This window comes from Danio aesculapii, chromosome 20, assembly GCF_903798145.1.
Source record: "Danio aesculapii chromosome 20, fDanAes4.1, whole genome shotgun sequence".
Lineage (NCBI taxonomy): Eukaryota > Metazoa > Chordata > Actinopteri > Cypriniformes > Danionidae > Danio > Danio aesculapii.
The window spans coordinates 28,446,609-28,465,466 of NC_079454.1; the positions used below are offsets into that span (position 1 = coordinate 28,446,609).

Below are 18,858 nucleotides of genomic sequence, written 5' to 3' on the forward strand. Positions count from 1 at the left end.
TTGCTTGTTGCTTTTTTTTCTTGTTTTTCATACCGATTTTAAAGTAACACAATAAATTAAGTAAATAAATCAATAAATATATAACATTTACATGTTTTCTGTTTTCCATTAATATTTCTGTGAGATATTAAAATGTAATTTATTTTATTTTCAATGGTAAAGCTGAATTTTCCAGGCTTTATTGATTTATTGATCTTTCAGAAATCATATAGATTCAATGACTTAATGCTTGTTATTATCATTATTTATATTATTATTATTATTATTATTATTATTATTATTATTTATATTATTATTATTATTATTATTATTATTATTTTATTAATATGAATGTTGAATACCTGTTCTTGGATGAGCTGGGTTTCTTATTCAGCTGCTCATGTTATTTAAAGGGTAGGCTATGATAATACATTTTGATGTAGATGGTTATTAAGATCCCTATTATTCACACTCTAATAGCATGTAGATATTCTGCCAGTTATCACTCATGCGATTGTCAGCATCTGCTTTTCCACAACAGACTGAATCTGACTCGGCACTTCATTGCACCTCAGATTGATTTTGATCAATGCAGAAAGTAGATTAACAACATCTTGACCTAAAATCTGCATATACTGTATATGCAGATAGAATATACAATAGAGTGATAGTGTTAGAAGTCACCTAACAGAAGAAATCACCAATAGACTAATAATATGTACAGTATGCATAGTAATTTCAATGACAAGTCCCAGTTGTTAAAATGCATTAAACAGAGCAGATTTTTTATTGCTATTAAGGTATTAAGATAGTTGCACTTTATTATCTCACAAATGGAACCAAACTGACGTTAAAATGTAAACAAAACAAAAATTTAAACCAAAATAATAATAATGCCAATAAATTAAAAAATTGTAATAGAATAAAATGTGAAAATGTGTAATGCACAAGTCTTTATTGGGAAACAACAAGATTGAGGTACTCTGATGCATTCATTTATAATTTTAGCAAATCAATGCATATTGCCAATATAATGTGTATTTATATAGCACATTTATCATGTACTCTTTTTACGAGAAGTGCCATGGGATTTTTAATGACCACAGAGAGTCAGCACCTTAGTTTAGATAAAGATAAAGGACAAAATATGATTGCATTTAACATATTAACTAGGTCATAGTCAGATATCTTCAAAATAAACAAGATTAAGTTACTTAATATAGCACAAATTTTTGTGTCATACTTTTGTCCCTACCGACGGGATCAAAATGTGCAGTCTATATGTTCACTCCGTGTAATGTAAAAATATTTTGAAGTTGTTCTACATTTGTTCAGAATACCACCTGATATACCACCATGTTTATGTACCACCACATTTGTAACCACAGCAAAAATAAATTTAGTCTAAAACATTATCTTTCAAAAATATATTTTTTTAAATGAAAAATGCTACTTTAGTCCCCACTCTCCCCTACTTCAGTCATTTCCATGATCTTCTGTGACTGCTGGGAGTTGACTGAGATCCTCTCTGATGCTCCTTACATTCATTTCTACACCAAGGCTGCGGTGAAGGCTGTTTCCTCAGAGGTCCTTTTGGGCCGCATCGTGGTTGCATTGCAAATGTACAACTCAATGTGATTATGACCTAGTGATTTGGTTTATGGTTTTACCTTGAGCAGACTTATTTATTAGCTTTCCTGAGTCCCTCATCACAGGGTTTATTCGACTATATTTATGCCATTATGGAGCTCATGTCCAGTTCAGGGCCGAAGATCAGACAACAGACGGCGACTCAGAGACAGTAAGATGCCATCTTTTTGATAACGTCTGTTTCGATGTGATGACGGCTTAAGGTGACTTAATCAAATATAATGGAAAACATGAAGGTGTTTTTCAACATGAGACTGCTTTCAGTGAGTTGGTTCAAGGTTATCATTGACATCTTAATTGATTTTTGCATGTTGGAAGAGGGAAAATGACAAAATGTCATCCACAAACAGAAATAAAATATAGTTTTTATTATTCATTCCTGAAGAAATAACAACCTAATGTTTTTAATGTTAAAATGTAACTTCTGAATATAAGAGTAAATGCTTTGTGACTTTATCCAGACATTATTTCACAGGCAGATTAGCTGCTGCTTGTCTCGTATTGGCCTTCTCGGTTCTACTTGACCTTCCCGTCAGGAGATTGTGCATTAAGTCATCTTGATATGGAAAACCACTTGATGGGCATTTGGAGGGCCCGCTGTGACCCTATTGTCACAGATGAGCCATTTGTCATGACGGGTGCTTTATAGAGATATGAATAATATTAAAAAAACCTAAGCTTTGAGAATGCGAGTAGCCCATAGTTTCATGCGCTTTATAACAGACGGAGACTAATAGATATGTAAGGGATGCAGAAGTGCTTTCTATTTGTCACTGATAAGAATATTGGGGTTTCCTTGGAAATGTGTCTTTTTCTGTAGATTTCCACAGATTTTTAGCCCATCTTTAATGTGAAGCGATCGCTGACAAAGGAGGGCTGATCCAAACGCAGGTTTATTAGCAGGATGGTCAGGCAAGCAACGGTCAACATAAAGGCAAACAGATGTACTGTATATAGGGAATTCAGAGACGTGGTCAAAACACATGCAAATAGTCAGTACAGGCAGGCAGCAGGCAATGTAAACAAGCAAAACAACAAAGCAAAGGTTTAACATGACAAGGCAAGGAAAGGAAAATGCTGTAGTCCATATACTGGCAGATTTGTAGTTCTATGCGATCTGTGAGTTTAACAGCGATCTGTAAGGATTAGATCGCTGGTCATTGTGACACCATCATTAAGTCTATGTATTTAATGTACATGTGTGTACATTTATATTTATTCAGTTTTTAAATTAATTTCACTAATATTATTGTGATATAATAGTAGTAATATTAAAAAGTTCATATGATATTTTTACGATACAGTTTGTAAAGTCTTTTAGTAGATATATTATATGAGAGACTTGGTTTGTTTACCAAATAAGTGGATCTAATTGGATTTGCATTGTCAACATTAAAGTTAAAATGTGTTATCTTTTATTTCATATATTAAGTTGAGTTATGATACTCCTATAATCATTCTGCATAAATCCACAGATTCTTTACAAAATTCTCTACAGAAATAGCAAATATTGTGCGCAGATTCTGTCTGGCCCTACTCATATGTTATTATTTACATATAAGAGTTACATAGGTACATTATAATGTAACAAATCATACTGAATTCTAAACCGCAGTTTTATTTTAATTAAAAAAATGTTAAAACGTTAAAATGTATTTGATTTTTGTAGTGTACTATACTAATTATAATTTATTTATTATTATACATATGTCTTATTTTAAGTTTTATATTGTGTTTAAAGTAGAGTGGAAAAAATGGGTGGACTTATACAATATTGTTAAACAAATAACATTTTATCCTCTTATATTTTCAATGATTTAAAACAGGTTTTTGAAACTGGTTAGTTTTAATATTTTATTTATTTTATTTTTCTAAATATAATTTATTTTTATTCAATTTCAAAATACTACTTTTTAGTTTTGTTTGATTTTGTTATATGATTTGCTTTGGTTTAATTGTGTATAATTATTAGTATTATTTCATAATTTTAATTTTTAAGTTATAGAGTGTTGTCTTTTATAGGGTTCAGTGTTGCATACAGCTCTACTGGCTGGTGAGCATGCAGTAAATCTTTGTACGTTTTTGTTGCATGCAAAGTTGAACAAATCTCAAACTCCCTGAAATCCCTCACATTTTTTAACTCAGTCATGATTACAATATTTAGACCCTCAAGCTAAATGTCCTGTATATAATTAATAAAAATATAAAATGTTGCTTAAACTGTTTATATAATATTTAGTGCATTATGAGTGGAACATACAGTTTTTACCATTCAGAAGATAGGCTTTGTGCCATCATGTTTGCTGAAATGAGTCACTTCAGTGAAAACAAGTCTGTGTTTGCAAGTCCTCCTGTAACACCTCTGCATAACACAGAATATCATGGCAAAGAAAGGCCGACTGGCCCTGTGTCAAAAGAGCACAATGGATGCTGTCTTCCCCTCGTCTCGCAGGGTATGAAAAGCAATTAGACCTTGAAAGTCACAGCACATCCAAACCGCACAGAAACACAAGGCTGCTGCTCCCCAAGAGAACATTTCCAGCCTTCAAGACAAAGACATTGTGCCATGAATTTCAATAGAACCATCTCTGACTAAGTGTTTTGTCCCTTTTTATTCACAAAGGTGCATGTTTAGTATTTTCAGTACACCTTCGGTAAAATAGCATAGCTGCGTCAGGAAGCAGAGATGGAAAGTCACGTCTTTCATCCATAGTGCATTAATATCAGCTCAGAGGCGGCTCCAGGCACTCATCCCGGGTGTTTGAACAGTGTAGGACGGGTCTCATCAGCTTGTCCTCAGGCCTAAGTGCCACCCGCAGCCCACTAATGGGCCTCCTCTGGCAGCCGGGCCCTTTTAAGGCCTTCAGGAGTCCAGCACAGGCTTCATTTCAATGTGTGCAGGGAGCCAAAAGTGCAAATTGTCAACAGATGGGACTGCAGTCTCACCTGGGGTGAAGAAATGGCACCTGACGTCCATCTGGGACGCTTGTCTGCTAGACTGCACATGCTGTCCGCTTCAGCCTGGCACTGCTTCATCCTGTGAAGGACGTTAAGGGCCTCCTCTGCGAAAAATGCACACCGGATTTAACAATTTCATTTGTTTTCCCTGCCCTATTTTGCAGTAGAGAGATGCTCATTGTAGATTTTTTTAAAAGAAGAGTTGACCCAAAAAATTATCACCATTAACACTCACCCTTCACTTCTTCACGTTCTTTCTTTTGAAAGCTGGAAACCTGTAACCACTGACTTCCTTAGTGTTTGTTTTTCATACTGTGGAAGTCAATGGTTAAAGCTTTCTAACATTCTTGAAAAATCTTCTTTTTTGTTCTACAGAAAAAAGAAACTTGTAGGTTTTGGAATTACTTGAGAGTGAGTAAAAAGTGGAAACATTTTCATGTTTGTGTGAACTATCCCTTCAGTAGAAATGCCATTTGGTTGGGTTTGACTTGAAGTGGTGTTTACCTAAGAGTTTATTTGTGTTTTTCTGACAATATTGAATGTATTTTAGTAATTAATAGAGGATTCAGAGGTGCTGCTCTCAATTGTCAGCACTTGTGCTATCGTGAATGCTCTATAAATGTCAAAGTTAAAGTCCAATGTGACCCCTTCACTGTCACTGAGCTCCATCTGCTGCTGGGTTTTATTGGAACACAGCTGTGCCCATCTAACACACTCATGTGTCTGAGCGTGTGTGTGTGCATGTGTGCATGTGTGCATGTGTGTGTGTGTGTGTATGTGTGTGTGTGTGTGAAAGTGAGAGAGCAAGAACAGTGCTGCATAATGAAATGCAAAGCTCTGTATTGAAATGTTGACTACAGGGGAAGGTCATTAGACCATTTACCTTAATTTGATAAACTCAAATTGATTGTCATGGCTGTTGTACAAAACGCAGATTTGTTTGATGGAAGAGCCTCTCTTTTTTCCCCCTCCATTGGCTGACATGTTTAAGGTTTTCGCTGTAAAATATATTCTTAAAGTGAGCAAGTAATGCTGAGAAGATATTTTATTTTGATGTCTTTTTAGACATACTATTGGATAGAAGTAATTATTCAACTAGATGTCTACTAGCATTTACTATTGCCAGCTTTTTGTTTGTTTTGGCTGTGCACCACGTGACAGTTTTGGCATTTTGGGGACTAAAACACAATCTGATAAGGACAATTTTCAATGTTCACGTTTTTGAAAAGAATATGTATTATGTGATCAGTCTTTATCAACATTGTCTTGTGGTCATTTATATTAGTTAGGTGACTGTTAGTAATAGAGCAGATTTAAAAGAACACCCCCGAAAATGAACATTTCTTCATTATTTACTGACACTTTTCACTGAAACTTTTTTGAGTTTCTTTTTTCTGTTAAACACAAAGATATTTTGAAGAAAGCTGAAAAAAGTCCAGTGTATCTACTTAAGTTAAAAGTGTTCTTGTAAGAAGTTAAATGCAGAGGTACATTTATTTATTGACTTTAGTTATTTATTTATATGTATTGTAATCTTTCTTTCTTTCTTTCTTTCTTTCTTTATTTCTTTTTTATTATTATTACTATTATTATTCTCTCTTTTCTTGTTTTTGGCTCTGATTTGTTTCCTTTCTTGTTTAATTATTTATCATTTAGCCAGGAGTGGGTGGGGTGAAGTATTAATAGAAAATGCAGTTGACTGCTATTCATGACTATAACAATGTGTGCTAGATTATTTCCAATGATCAATAAAAAATAAACACAAAAAAGAAAGCTGAAAACCTGTAACCATTGAGTTCTATATTAGGAAAAACAAATAGTATGGAAGTCAATGGTTACAGGTTTTCATCCATCGTCAAAAACATCTTTTTTGTGTTAAACAGAAGTAAGTCAAACAGGTTTAGAAGGTGAGTAAATGATGACAGTTTTCAGTTTTTAGTTTCCTTTATAATGCTATGTGTTTTTGATAAATTAAAGATAGTATAGTTTTTTTTTTGTTTGTTTATTTACCAGGGACAATGTACTCGGCATTGTTTATACAAAAACAACCAATACAGGGTATATATCATAAAGCTAATTTGCAGCCCTCATCCTTGCTTAGGCTTTACATTTAAAAAATCAGCAAATGAAAAAAAACATGATAATACAAAAACTTGTATGTACAGAGCCACAGCCATAAAATGTAATTCAATCTGCATACTAAAGGAAAATGTAAAACTGATCAGCCTGAATGAATCATACTTCATTTTCACATTGCTGTTAAGATTTCAGCCATTGTTTCAGCTTTACAGAAAAAGCTGGGAGTTCTGTTTGTAACTTTAAATAAATAAAAATTTAAATAAAATAAAAATTATCATGTTAATTATCATGTTAAATCAAATTCATTCATTCATTTTCCTTTGATTTAATCCATTATTTATCAGAAGTCGCCACAGCGGAAGGATCCACCAACTATTCCAGCATATGTTTTACACAGCGGATGCCCTTCTAGCCGCAACCCATTATGGAAAAACACCCATTCACTCTCATGTTCACGCACACACTCATACACTACGGCCAATTTAGTTAACCCAATTCATCTATAGCGCATGTCTTTGGACTGTAGGAGAAACCAGAGCACCCATAGGAATCCCACGCGAGCATGGGGAGAACATGCAAACTCCACACAGAAATGCCAACTGGCCCAGCTGGGACTCGAACCAGTGACCTTGGTGTGAGGCGACAGTGCTAACCACTGAGCCAACGTGCTGCCTAAATCAAATATATAAATGTTATTATAAATTTGAATAAGTCCATCTCTTAAGACAGTTTTCTATTTTATTGTATACAATGTCATTTATTTATGAGATGGCAAAGCTGAATTTTCAGCATCATTACGCCAGTGTCACCTGCTACTTTAGACATCATTATATTGTGCTGATTTACTTCTCAAGAAACTTTAATTATTGCTATCAGTACTGAATTATCCATCTGTGTTCTTGTCGAACAGATAAAATTCCTTCATACTGCAAATTACAAACTCCATAAAAATCATAGCGTCTCCAACTTTTGAACGGTGGTGTAATTATGTAAATGAATTCGACTCTGACTCCACGCAAACTTCATTTTTTATTCTTAATTTCCACAAACACCTATTTTTTATGCAGTATAATTAGTTTAAATAAGCATTGCCTGTCCGTTCGGATCTGGAAACATCCCTCTTCCGGCATCCTCCTCCTGGGCTCTAATTGTGGATTCTGACGTGAGTCTGTAATTACGGCTGGAGTGAAGGAAGGCAGATTAGCACACAGCCATGGTGGGTGTTTGAGACGGGTCTCTGAGGAGCTGAAGACCCAGAGATTTTTTTTTTCTGTGCTCGTTATCTCTACATCAAGCTGTCAGCAGATCAGTTACTCCAGTTTTCCCAGATTCTGTTGTACCTACTCATGCCTTCCCATTTCCTCTATTCTTCTGCCCTTTATCAATGTATGTGTGTAAGTACATGTGTGTGCTGTCATGTACTGCATGTTCTCTTTGCATTTAGGTGGAAAAGCCTAATTAAATTGTGCATCACGAATGGATGTGGAGATTAAGTTATTTTGAGAGTGTTGAGCTTGCTGCCATACACCAGTGCAAGGTATAGTGGCATCATCATGTATCTATTTTTGGATTGAGGGGACACTAAGAACAGTCATGGCTTACTTGGTGCCTATGAAATAAAACACAAACAATTATTTAAAAGCATGAGGAAATGTGCAAGATTTGTTAGTGGTTCTGGTTTTAATTTAGCAGTTTTTGGAATTTAGCTTTAACATCTTTTTATTTATAATTCATATTTTTTTTGTTTCTAAATGTTGAACTTGGAATATATTATAATATTTTATTGAAGTCTATATTATTATTATTATTATTACGTTTAAAATTTTTGAGGTGGAACGGTGGCTCAGTGGTTAGCACTGTCACCTCACAGCAAGAAAGTTGCTGGTTCTAGTCCTGGCTGGACCAGTTGGCATTTCTGTTTGCATAGGTTTCCTTTGGTTGCTCCGGTTTCCCCCACAGTCCAAAGACATGCGCTATAGGTGAATTGGTGAACTAATTTGGCCGTAATGTATGAGTACGAGAGTGTATGGGTGATTCTCAGTAATGGGTTGCGACCGGAAGGACATACACTGAGTAAAACATACTGTATGCCAGAATAGTTGGCGGTTCATTCCACTGTGGTGATAAATACGGTACCAAAACCTAAAGAAATTAAATGAGTTTTAAGACTACATTTTGTGGTTGTTTAACACAGAGTTTTTTATTTATTGCAGAAAACTGCAGGAAAACTATATACTGTTTTATACTGCGTACATTACTTTATAAACAACAAAAGACTGCAGTCCCATGCATCACATTTTATATATATAATTAAAAGACTGTCTTTAAAATTTTATAATTGGTTTAAGGATTCCCAGGCATTGGTGGGTTGGGTTTGTTTTCCAATTGATGTGGGATTTTACACAGGATTTGCATGAGAATATTTAAACAATGGTGTCATATGTGAGTTCAATGTACTGAGCTCATTAATTAATTTATTATTGAACTATGCATATCCAGATTTTTTATTATATGGCACTTACTTCAGATTTTCCATTTTTTGTAGTAACACAATGTTACATGACTTTAAAGGGTTTAAAAGTAATTGATGAATGAAGTTACCTTAATGATGGAGTTTGGAAATTTCTATTTGGTCCCTGCATCTTTAAAAAAAGATTCATTTCTCTATGTGTGAATGGGAAACTCAGTCTGTTTCTTAATTCCAAGAACAGACTTGCATTCTCATGAAGACTGGTCTTGCCATGTTACCTCAGAAGAATGAACTCGAGAGACTGCGAGAACACAGAACGCTTCCTGTGAGAAATGATTTTTTTTTTAAAGATTAATTTTTGGCCTTTTTTTGATAGCACAATATTTAGGCAGGAAGCGAAGTTGGAGAAAGAGGGGATAGGGAAATGTTCTCGAGCTGGGATTTAAACTCAGGACACCTTGACGTGCTACTGCACCATATGTCGACACGCTAACCACTAGGCTATTGCGCCAACAACTTCAAGTATTGTATTTCTTCTTTTCAATATATATAACATGCACAAAAACCTTACAAATATACTTTGCACAATACAAATAAAACAGATTTTAAAAGGAATTTCAGCAATTTCAGTTTATGCCTTTATAAAGATTTCCATGGTAATGTTTACTTTCACCATTTCATTTAGGGAAACTCCTGAGACAAATGAGTTATATCTCTGAACTTTAATAATAAATCTATATAAAATGTTGCATATCCCACATCCTTTATTCAGCCACAATGACTTCTGGGAGTTCTCGAGCGAGTTTTGCGCTTAAGTCTGTATCCACGCATCCTCGATATTAAGAACACATCTGAGAACTTTCTTGTGTCCTTCGTTCGTGCTGTCTTGAGTTTTCTAACTGAACTTTGATGGTTGATAACATTACACGAGGACGCAAGAACACTGAAGAATGCATATTGAGAAACAGCCTTAGTCTCTGGTCTTACACAAGAAGACAGCAGGTGCATCTGATCTGAATCTACTTACTAAACTTCTTAAGATAGTTCTTGGTATGAGTGTTGCTTAGATTTGCTTAGAATTGTTTTTAGCATTGGAAAATTGGTTTCCATCTGACTAACCACTACATTCATATATAAAAAACTGATTCCATAAAGTGAGGATGATAGGTTTTACTATATTATAACTTTGTTATACGGACAAAATGACTTCATTATATTTATTAGAGCAATGACCTCATGTTTGGTCCATAGGCTGCTTGGCTGCTATTTGCATCACTGCTCGAGTAGACTTTGTCTATTTGACACCCGTGTTTGCAAAGTATCCCAAAGGATTTCATTATTTTACAGCAGGCTGTGCTGCTGATATTATGGAATGTGTTTGTAATCCTTTTAGCCAAATACGACACACTCTTCAGCAAACTGCTCTCCTCCAGACACAATCATGTCATGGCTGCATTCTTTATCCTGTATAAACTAGAGTAATGCCACACTTAATAAACAGAGCGCTGATAGGATTATAAGTCTTTTTGTGTGTGTATTATCATTGAAAATACAGTTTCATTACACTTTTGGAGTGGCACAGTGGGTAGCACTGTCACCTCACAGCAAGAAGGTTGCTGGTTCGAGCCCTTGCTGGGCCAGTTAGCATTTCTGTGTGGAGTTTGCATGTTCTCCCTGTGTGCGCAGTTTCCTCCGGGTGCTCCAGTTTCTCCCACAAGTCCAAATACATGCGTTACAGATGAATTGGATAAGGTAAATTGTCAGTGTATGAGTGTGAATGAGAGTGTATGGGTGTTTTCCAGTGATAGGTTGCAGCTGGAAGGGTATCGACTGCATAAAACATATGCTGGATAAGTTGGCTGTTCATTCTACTTTGGCGACCCCTGATTAATAAAGGGACTAAGCCGAAAAGAAAATAAATTAATGAATGTTTGCTTAATTTTGGAGCTATTTGGAACTATTTAGGATGGATTTAAAACATCTACAAAGAGTTTTTGGCAAATAAAAGATTACTAAATAATTTATTTGATCAAATTGTAACAAATGTTTGGTAAATGATATTTAATGATGTACACCACAATATTGGCAATGGAAGAAGCTTGACTGAAACTGACTGATATGATTGACCAGAGCAATTATGCTTAAAGGAATAATTCACCCAATGATTAAAATATGATTGATTCTGGATGTAAATACCTTTCCTTTTTTTTGGAAGAACATAATGAAGACCTGTCTCCTTCTAGATTGGTAATGGCAGTGAATAGAGGCTTTTACACTGGATGAACCTTTTCATAGTTTCTAGAACCATTGATGTTCACATTATGAGTCATTTAGGGCCTTTTATACGTGTTTTATTATTTATTCACAACAAACGTAAGCTATAGGCCACTTAAAAGTTGGAACAAAGAAATAACGATAAATAACAAAAATAACAAAAACAAAATTAAGATAAAGGCTCTCCTGGATTTGTTTCCCCATTTCTCTTCACAATCCGGCTTTAAGGCGATGATGAAGCTGAATATTAAAAGAATAATGCCATCATTAGCCTATATACTCTGACTACATTATAAATTTTTTATTTAATTATTATTTAGTTATAATTTGAAAATGCTTTACTCACCAAGATTAGGCTACGTGTTTTTGTGGAGGAATTATTGAATCCACTGGAGATGTCTTTAGCGCAGATGGCTTTTTCCTGTGCCCACTGACTGTGCATCCAGCAGCACTAAACTTTTTGAAACGAAAAGTTTTGGGTAGCATTGCTTGTTGTTCTTCCACCAGCCAAGAACATCCATTTCATCTTTCATGACAGCCATTTTTAATGTAGCGAGTGACCTTGTCATTTTCCCTGTCAGCTTGCTGTAAATTGTCCCACTCTGCAAAATTTGCGTTTTTTGACTTCTCCGTCATCATTTGTTTTACCTTTGCAGGGACTGATTTTTAATGTTTTAACAAACGATTTGATTACTTTCTTGTGCTAATTGAAATGCATCACATGACTGTTCATTTACCGCGTAAGCCAGAGTGCAAGCCCGACCCCGTTTAAAATGATAGAAATTAAGCCCGAACCCGTCGGGTTCCTTCGGGTTCAGGCAAAGATTTTCAGATCTAGTTCCTATAACTCACATCACATAACTCACACAATATTGTTCACCCATCACTTGTTTTTTTTTTTTTTTTTTGTTCTTTTGAACAGAAAACAAGATATATTGAAGAATGGTGGAAACAGTTAACCATTGATTTCCATAGTATTTGTTTTTACTACTGTGGACCTCAGTGGTTACTGGTTTCCATCATTCTTCAATATATCTTCTTTTGTGTTTAATAGTTTGTGTTAAAACTCAGACAGTTTTGCAACAAGTGGGGAGTGAGTAAATGATGTAAGAATTAAAATTTTGGGGTGACCTATCCCTTTAAAGCAACATTTACTGTTGTTTTATCATTCTAATATTATGTTTTTTCTCTACAGAGTCCTACTGGAGAGAAGGACAGTTTGGCGCCTGTATCTTCCAGGTCCATTCAGACCACCACTGTACCTCTGGTCTCTCTGTCAGGCCAAAAACCAGCCCATTATGACCAGCCGGCTGTCCCACCAGCAGCCCAAACCAGCTCAGCAGCCTCCTTCTTCCAAAGGTGAGCCCAAAAGTCTGCTGGTGATGTGTTTTTCACAGCAGCAGCCATCAGTTCAGCTAATCGAGCTCAATGTCGGAGTCCCTCAGCACCTAGAATCCTCCATTGCCTCTGGCAGTCCCGTCATGCCAATGCTTTCTCAGAGCCCATTGAGACTGCAGTGATGGTGAGGCTGGATCAGTCTAATGTGCTGAAATGTCACCGATCAATGCTCAGGCTTAGCAGTCAGAAAGAGAGTGAGAGAGTGCGAAATCTAAATGGCAGAGGCCTCAGAGCTGGACTGGCCATGTGTCTGCAGGGAGAATGGTTTATCGCAATGTAGCAGACAAATTGTTTTCTAAATTTGTTGGTAAGGTTTGAAGGTGTAGTGTAACATTTAGAGGTCATTACTAGGTTTAGAGAATGTTAGTTTGAAAATGAGAATATTTGCTTCAGTGATTTCTCTAAAGTTTATTTCAAGAGTATTTTCCAAAAAAAAAACTAAATATCAAAATAGGTTTAATTTAATATCTATTTGGAATCAAACTTTTTAAAGTTAAACTATTTATTTATTTATTTATTTATTTATTTATTTATCTATATAATCAGATACAATTGAGTTCAGAAAGTTTCATTTCGCCATCACTAGGAATCGTCAGGCAGGCAGTGGTCAACAGGTACAAACAGGAGAATAAGGGTAATCCAGAAGCGTAGTCCAGGTCATAAGCAAAGAGGCGGCAAACAGCATAAGCAAGGAAACAAGGCAAGGGTTAAACACGGAAAGACTAAGCTAGGAGAATGCTTCATAATGTTACATGTAAACAACAACAAGACTCAGCAATGAGTGTGAGAATGAATATATAGTCCAGGTATATAGTCCAGGTAATAATTCAATAATGAGCTTCATCTGTGTGTCTGTATGTGTGTGTCATCGGGGGAATCAGGAATTGGTGTGTGTGAGGTGCTTGATTGGAGCTGTAGTTCGGTTCAGTGGCCAAATTGTATTTCTCCAGTGATCTGCAACTGCTTGATCGCTAGTATTCATAAAACTGTCAACCACAAAAGAACATATTTTGAAGCTGGAAACCTGTAACCATTGACTTCCAAAGTAGTTGTTTTTCGTTCTATGCATGTCAATGGTTACAGGGTTTCAGCTTTCTCCAAAATATCTACCTTGGTGGTAAACAAAAGAAAGAAACTCATAAATTAAATTTTTTAATATACTGTATAAGTACAACCTTTGTTTAATAGCAGGCATAGCAGGCTCTTCGATGCCTGCTTATTTTTCTGAAAACTTCATTATAACCCCTCAAAAAGACATAATTTTAGGTGCACAGACTACGATAAAAAATGACACAGAAGAATTCAATCTCTCTATTTGTTTTCATTATTCTGGTCAACCAAAAAAGACAAAAGGACAAGTGACAGTGTCTTTCCTAATAAAAGAGGGAGGATTTTGTGTTCACAGCTCAATGTCTGGGAATAGAATGAGATGCTTAGAAGTGCGAGACACTAATTGCTGTGTGATGCTGCATACAATTAGCCTATTGACAGCAGTGTTTCTCATCTCTCGCTCCGCACCTCCTGTAAATGACTGACAGACAGACATTTGCCTCAGCCATTACATTCCCTTAAAAAAGTCATAAAAATGCAGCGGCTTAGTCATGCCATTGATTTTCCACACTGATCACTGTATGACCTGTGCTTCTGTCCGCGTCATTAGGTATTATTGCTAATCTTTCTCCATTTGAGTTGACCTGAATCTAGTGAATTAGTATGCGCTGTCAGCAAAAAGCATGTCTGTCTTGTTGTGAACTCAGTGGTCAAAAAATAAGCAGCCCCTCCAGGATTTTGGTGATTTATGTGGTTGCATATAATTATAATAATAATAATAATAAATTTTGTTTGTATAGCACTTTTCCTACATACATGCCACTCAAAGCGCTTCACAAACAACAAACAAGCATTGTAAAGTAAACCAAATGAAAAAAATGTATAGACAAATAAAGCAAATCAAACATCAAATATATACTCGCATAAAAGCATACGTGTACACGCAAATATGCATATATCTACACAATCACACACGCAATAGTCCTTACATATGCATATACATGCACACACCGTACATGCATACTGTACATACATACACCCACACAATATACATATATACATAAAATGCATGGACTTCACAAACTGTTATATTCATATGCAATTTTAAAAAGGTACGTCTTAACACGCTTTTTAAAAACATGAAGGCTTGGGGATTCATTTACTTCATTTGGTAGACAATTCTAAATTTTTGGAGCAAAGTAACTAAAAGAGGTGCCGCCAGATTGCATCAAATTTACAGAGTGAAATTCTAAAAGTCTAGCACTAGAAGAGCATTGCAAACGGTTTGGATTAGAGCTGTGATAAAAGTTAGGCCCGATAATGTCCGAGCCCGACAAGTACATTTTGACTGACAGCTTTTTAAAAGCTCGAACCCGTTTATATCGATATATAGATCTTTAGCTCTAGTTTAAATTATATTTCGATAAGCAGTCAGAAATGTAAGAAGGTGTCATGTTGTGTAGTGCTTTATAAACTAATAAAAGAATCTTAAAATCTGTCCTTTGGTGCACTGGCAACCAGTGTAATTCTATTAATGCTGGTGTGATATGTTTTCGTTTCTTCAATTTCATTAAAACTCTGGCTGCTGCATTTTGTATCAGTTGCAACTTCCTTATAGAACCCTTAGGTTAACCAATATAAATAGCATTGCAATTATCAAGCCTAGAGAAAATGAACGCATGAATTAATTTCTTAGCATCATTAAAAGATAGGAAAAAACGAATTCTGGCAATGTTTCTCAAATGATAAAAACATGTTTTTGTAACTTGATTAATATGAGATTTAAAGTTATAAATATATAATGCAAAATCACAGAAATGCAATGGAACTTGAACAAAATTACTTTAAATATATATATATATATATTTAAATATATTTGTACTTATAGAAAATGTATAGTTGAATTTTATAAGGGCCTAAATAATTTTTCATTTGTAGGTATATTTTTGTATTAATATGTATAGGTATGTTTAAAAAAAAAATAGAATATCGAGGGAAAGTGTTCCCTAAGACAAAGTGAAATATTTCAAACCTTCATTTGATTTAATTTTAATGATTATGGATTAAAGATTAAAAAAAAAATCCAGTATTTCACAAAAATAGAATATTTCATGTGGCCAAAAAAAAGGTTTTTAAACAAATGTTGGCCTTCTGAAAAGTGTGTTAATGTACTGAATCATGTCCTCAGTACTTTGTTGGGCCTTTAATGCACTAAATACAGCATCAAGGTGGCGTGGCCTGGAGGCGATCAGCCTTTGACACTGTTGAGGTGTTATAAAAAGGTCTTCAAAAAGTTTGTCAGCAGCAGGAAACATGAAGTGCTCTAAAACATCCTGGTAAAAAGCTGCGTTGACTGTAGACTTGATAAAAGACAATGGACCCACACCAGTATATGACATGGCTCCCCAAACCATCACTGACTGTGGAAATTTCACACTGAGCTTTAAGGGTGTCACACACCTGATGCACTGCTCAGTGCTGCGACACGGCGCGCACATGACAGTTGAAAGTATTACACACCAGATGCGCACATTCGTATGGTATTTAAAAGGAAACTAATCAGATGGCGCTCTGTGGCGCAGCAGAAATATTTACTGTGTCCTGTATGTGTACCCTGATAGAAACCTATGTTTAGAATTCTCAAATGCATGGCGCTGACGCAATGCTGCTTCTGGTGTGCGACCTGCTTTAAGTAGCTTGACTTTTGTGTCACTCTGCTCTTCCTCCAGACTCTGGGATCTTGATTTCCTAATGAAATACAAAATTTGCTTTCATCTGAATAGAGGACTTGGGACCACTGGGAAACAGACCCGTACTTTTCTCTTTAGCCCAGCACAGACGCTGCAATCGTTGTTTTTGGTTCAAGAGTGGTTTGAGGCATGGAATTCTACAGCTGTAGCCTATGCCATGCAGACGTCTGTATGTGGTGGTTCATGATGCTCTGACACCAGCCTCAGTCACCCTTGCTTGACAACCCTCTCAAGGCTGCGGTCATACTTATGCAACTTTTCCAGCTACATTTTTCCCTTCCTCTTAACACTCCATTATTTTACTTAGATACTGCACTCTGTGAGCGTCCAGTTTCTTTTGCAATTATCTTTTAAGACTTTTCCCCCTTATGGAGTAATTAGCAGACTAGATTGAGACACAGGGAGCCTACAATGTTGAACTTTATTTATTTGTTTTTGTTTAGACATAAGCCTAGCATTAATGCTAATATTTAATTATTATTCATTCATTCATTTTCCTTCGGCTGAGTCCCTTATTTATCAGGGGTCGCCACAGCGGAATGAATTGGCAACTATTCCAGCATATGTTTTATGCAGCGGATGCCCTTCCAACCACAACCCAGTACTGGGAAATTTATTATTATTATTATTATTATTATTATTATTATTATTATTATTATTATTATTATTATTATTATTATTATATTAATTAAATTTTAATTATATTAATAAGATGTTTTCACTGCAAAGCAACACATGCTGCAAATATTGTAAATTTTAAGAAAAGCCACCACAAAATCTGTCATTTTAGACTTCAAAATATCAGAAAATTTTCCTGTGAAATTCTGCAGTGTCTAAATAAGGTGGATCATGATGACAGCTTTTGGCAGTGATTTCTCTGTGCTCTCAGCCAGTCCAAAATCCTGCGAATGAAAGAATGTGCCATTATGTAAATTGGGGACGACTGACAAACAGACATTTTGAATATTGCTTAGACTGCCTGTGGCAAAATATGCATATTCATGGCAAAATGTTTTCATGCCTCCCTCAATTATACTAGTGACTCAAATGCCGTGTCCTCTCACTGGCCTTGACTTCCACCTGGAGCTCCAAGCCTTGCACTTTTTCAGTCTTTCAAAGCAAGTTGCCATGGTTGCACAGTTGTAAAAGAAAGAGGCTGAAAAGGTGAAATAATTACAAACGAGTTCATCAGAAACATATCATTTATGGACCCCTTGTTGCTTTTTGTTCTGTATTAAGGGCATGTTTTGTTAAACTAAGTCTGTATATTTATCCATTTCCTTTTGTAAGTATTTGCCTACTGAATGTTTGTACTTAATTTTTATTTTTAATTTTTAAATTTTAATTTCTCTGAAGATGCAGAGACTCGGTAGGTGCAGAGAATAGCGTCAAACAGCCGCGTGTGTATAGACTATAATGTCACAAAATGCAGTGAAAATCATACGTGGTGAAAATACTACACAAAGGCAATAGTTTGATTAAGGGGTTTACATTAGAAGAGCAGCACTACAGCGGATCATTCAGTCCATAATATTGTAGGGATATTAAGGTACTGTAAACTTAGTTACTAAATCATTCTGTCTAAGGTATGTCTTTAAAAACTGAAAGAGTACTGCTGACGTTACTAACTTTGCCATCTGAATTAACATAAACAATGCACACTGGAACTGCGTCTTTTTTAAAAGAAGACGAGTGGCAAATCTGGATTTCACCATTTCCAGATGCTGAAAGCTCTAGGGTAAAAAAATGTTCCTTAAAAACATATTTTTGTTGCATGTTGGCAGACCACTGTAATCCGTAGTCAAATTTGAGCCCTCATGCCGCGGTGCTGTCACTGCGGGAGAATAGATACAAACCCTTCGTTGCGACACAACACTGAAGCCCTATGTCTCCGAACAATTGTTCATCTTCCACTTGTTTGAATTACGGTTGGCAACACAACATGGTGTCTCTCTGCCATCTGAACACTGTAACAGGTAAAAGGAGTCTTCGAAGCTATCATGCAAATTAATGAAGTTGCACCTCTTTCACAATAGAGCGCAGTGATTGGTTCGAACCATGTCTTTCTCGTGAATTATTGCTGAAAACTCAAAGACGTCACTTTGTACTGACCGGTACAGTCATCCAGTCTACACGCTGGAATTTACACAAGGATCTCATGGCCGTGATGTAGCTTCAAAATTAATTTTCCAACCGCATGAACAAATTTGCTAAAATGAACACAAAAACAACTAATTTTCACTTTTTTGT

The 18,858-nt window shown here is 35.6% G+C and overlaps 1 protein-coding gene across 1 annotated transcript in view; it reads left to right on the forward strand.

The window, feature by feature from the left end:
- kif26aa (kinesin family member 26Aa) overlaps positions 1-18,858 on the forward strand; it is a 155,036-nt gene that overhangs the window by 61,395 nt on the left and 74,783 nt on the right. Inside the window, exon 5 of the mRNA XM_056480839.1 lies at positions 12,606-12,769. Within this exon, the coding sequence (XP_056336814.1) occupies positions 12,606-12,769 (164 nt within the window). The remainder of the gene's footprint in view (positions 1-12,605; positions 12,770-18,858) is intronic.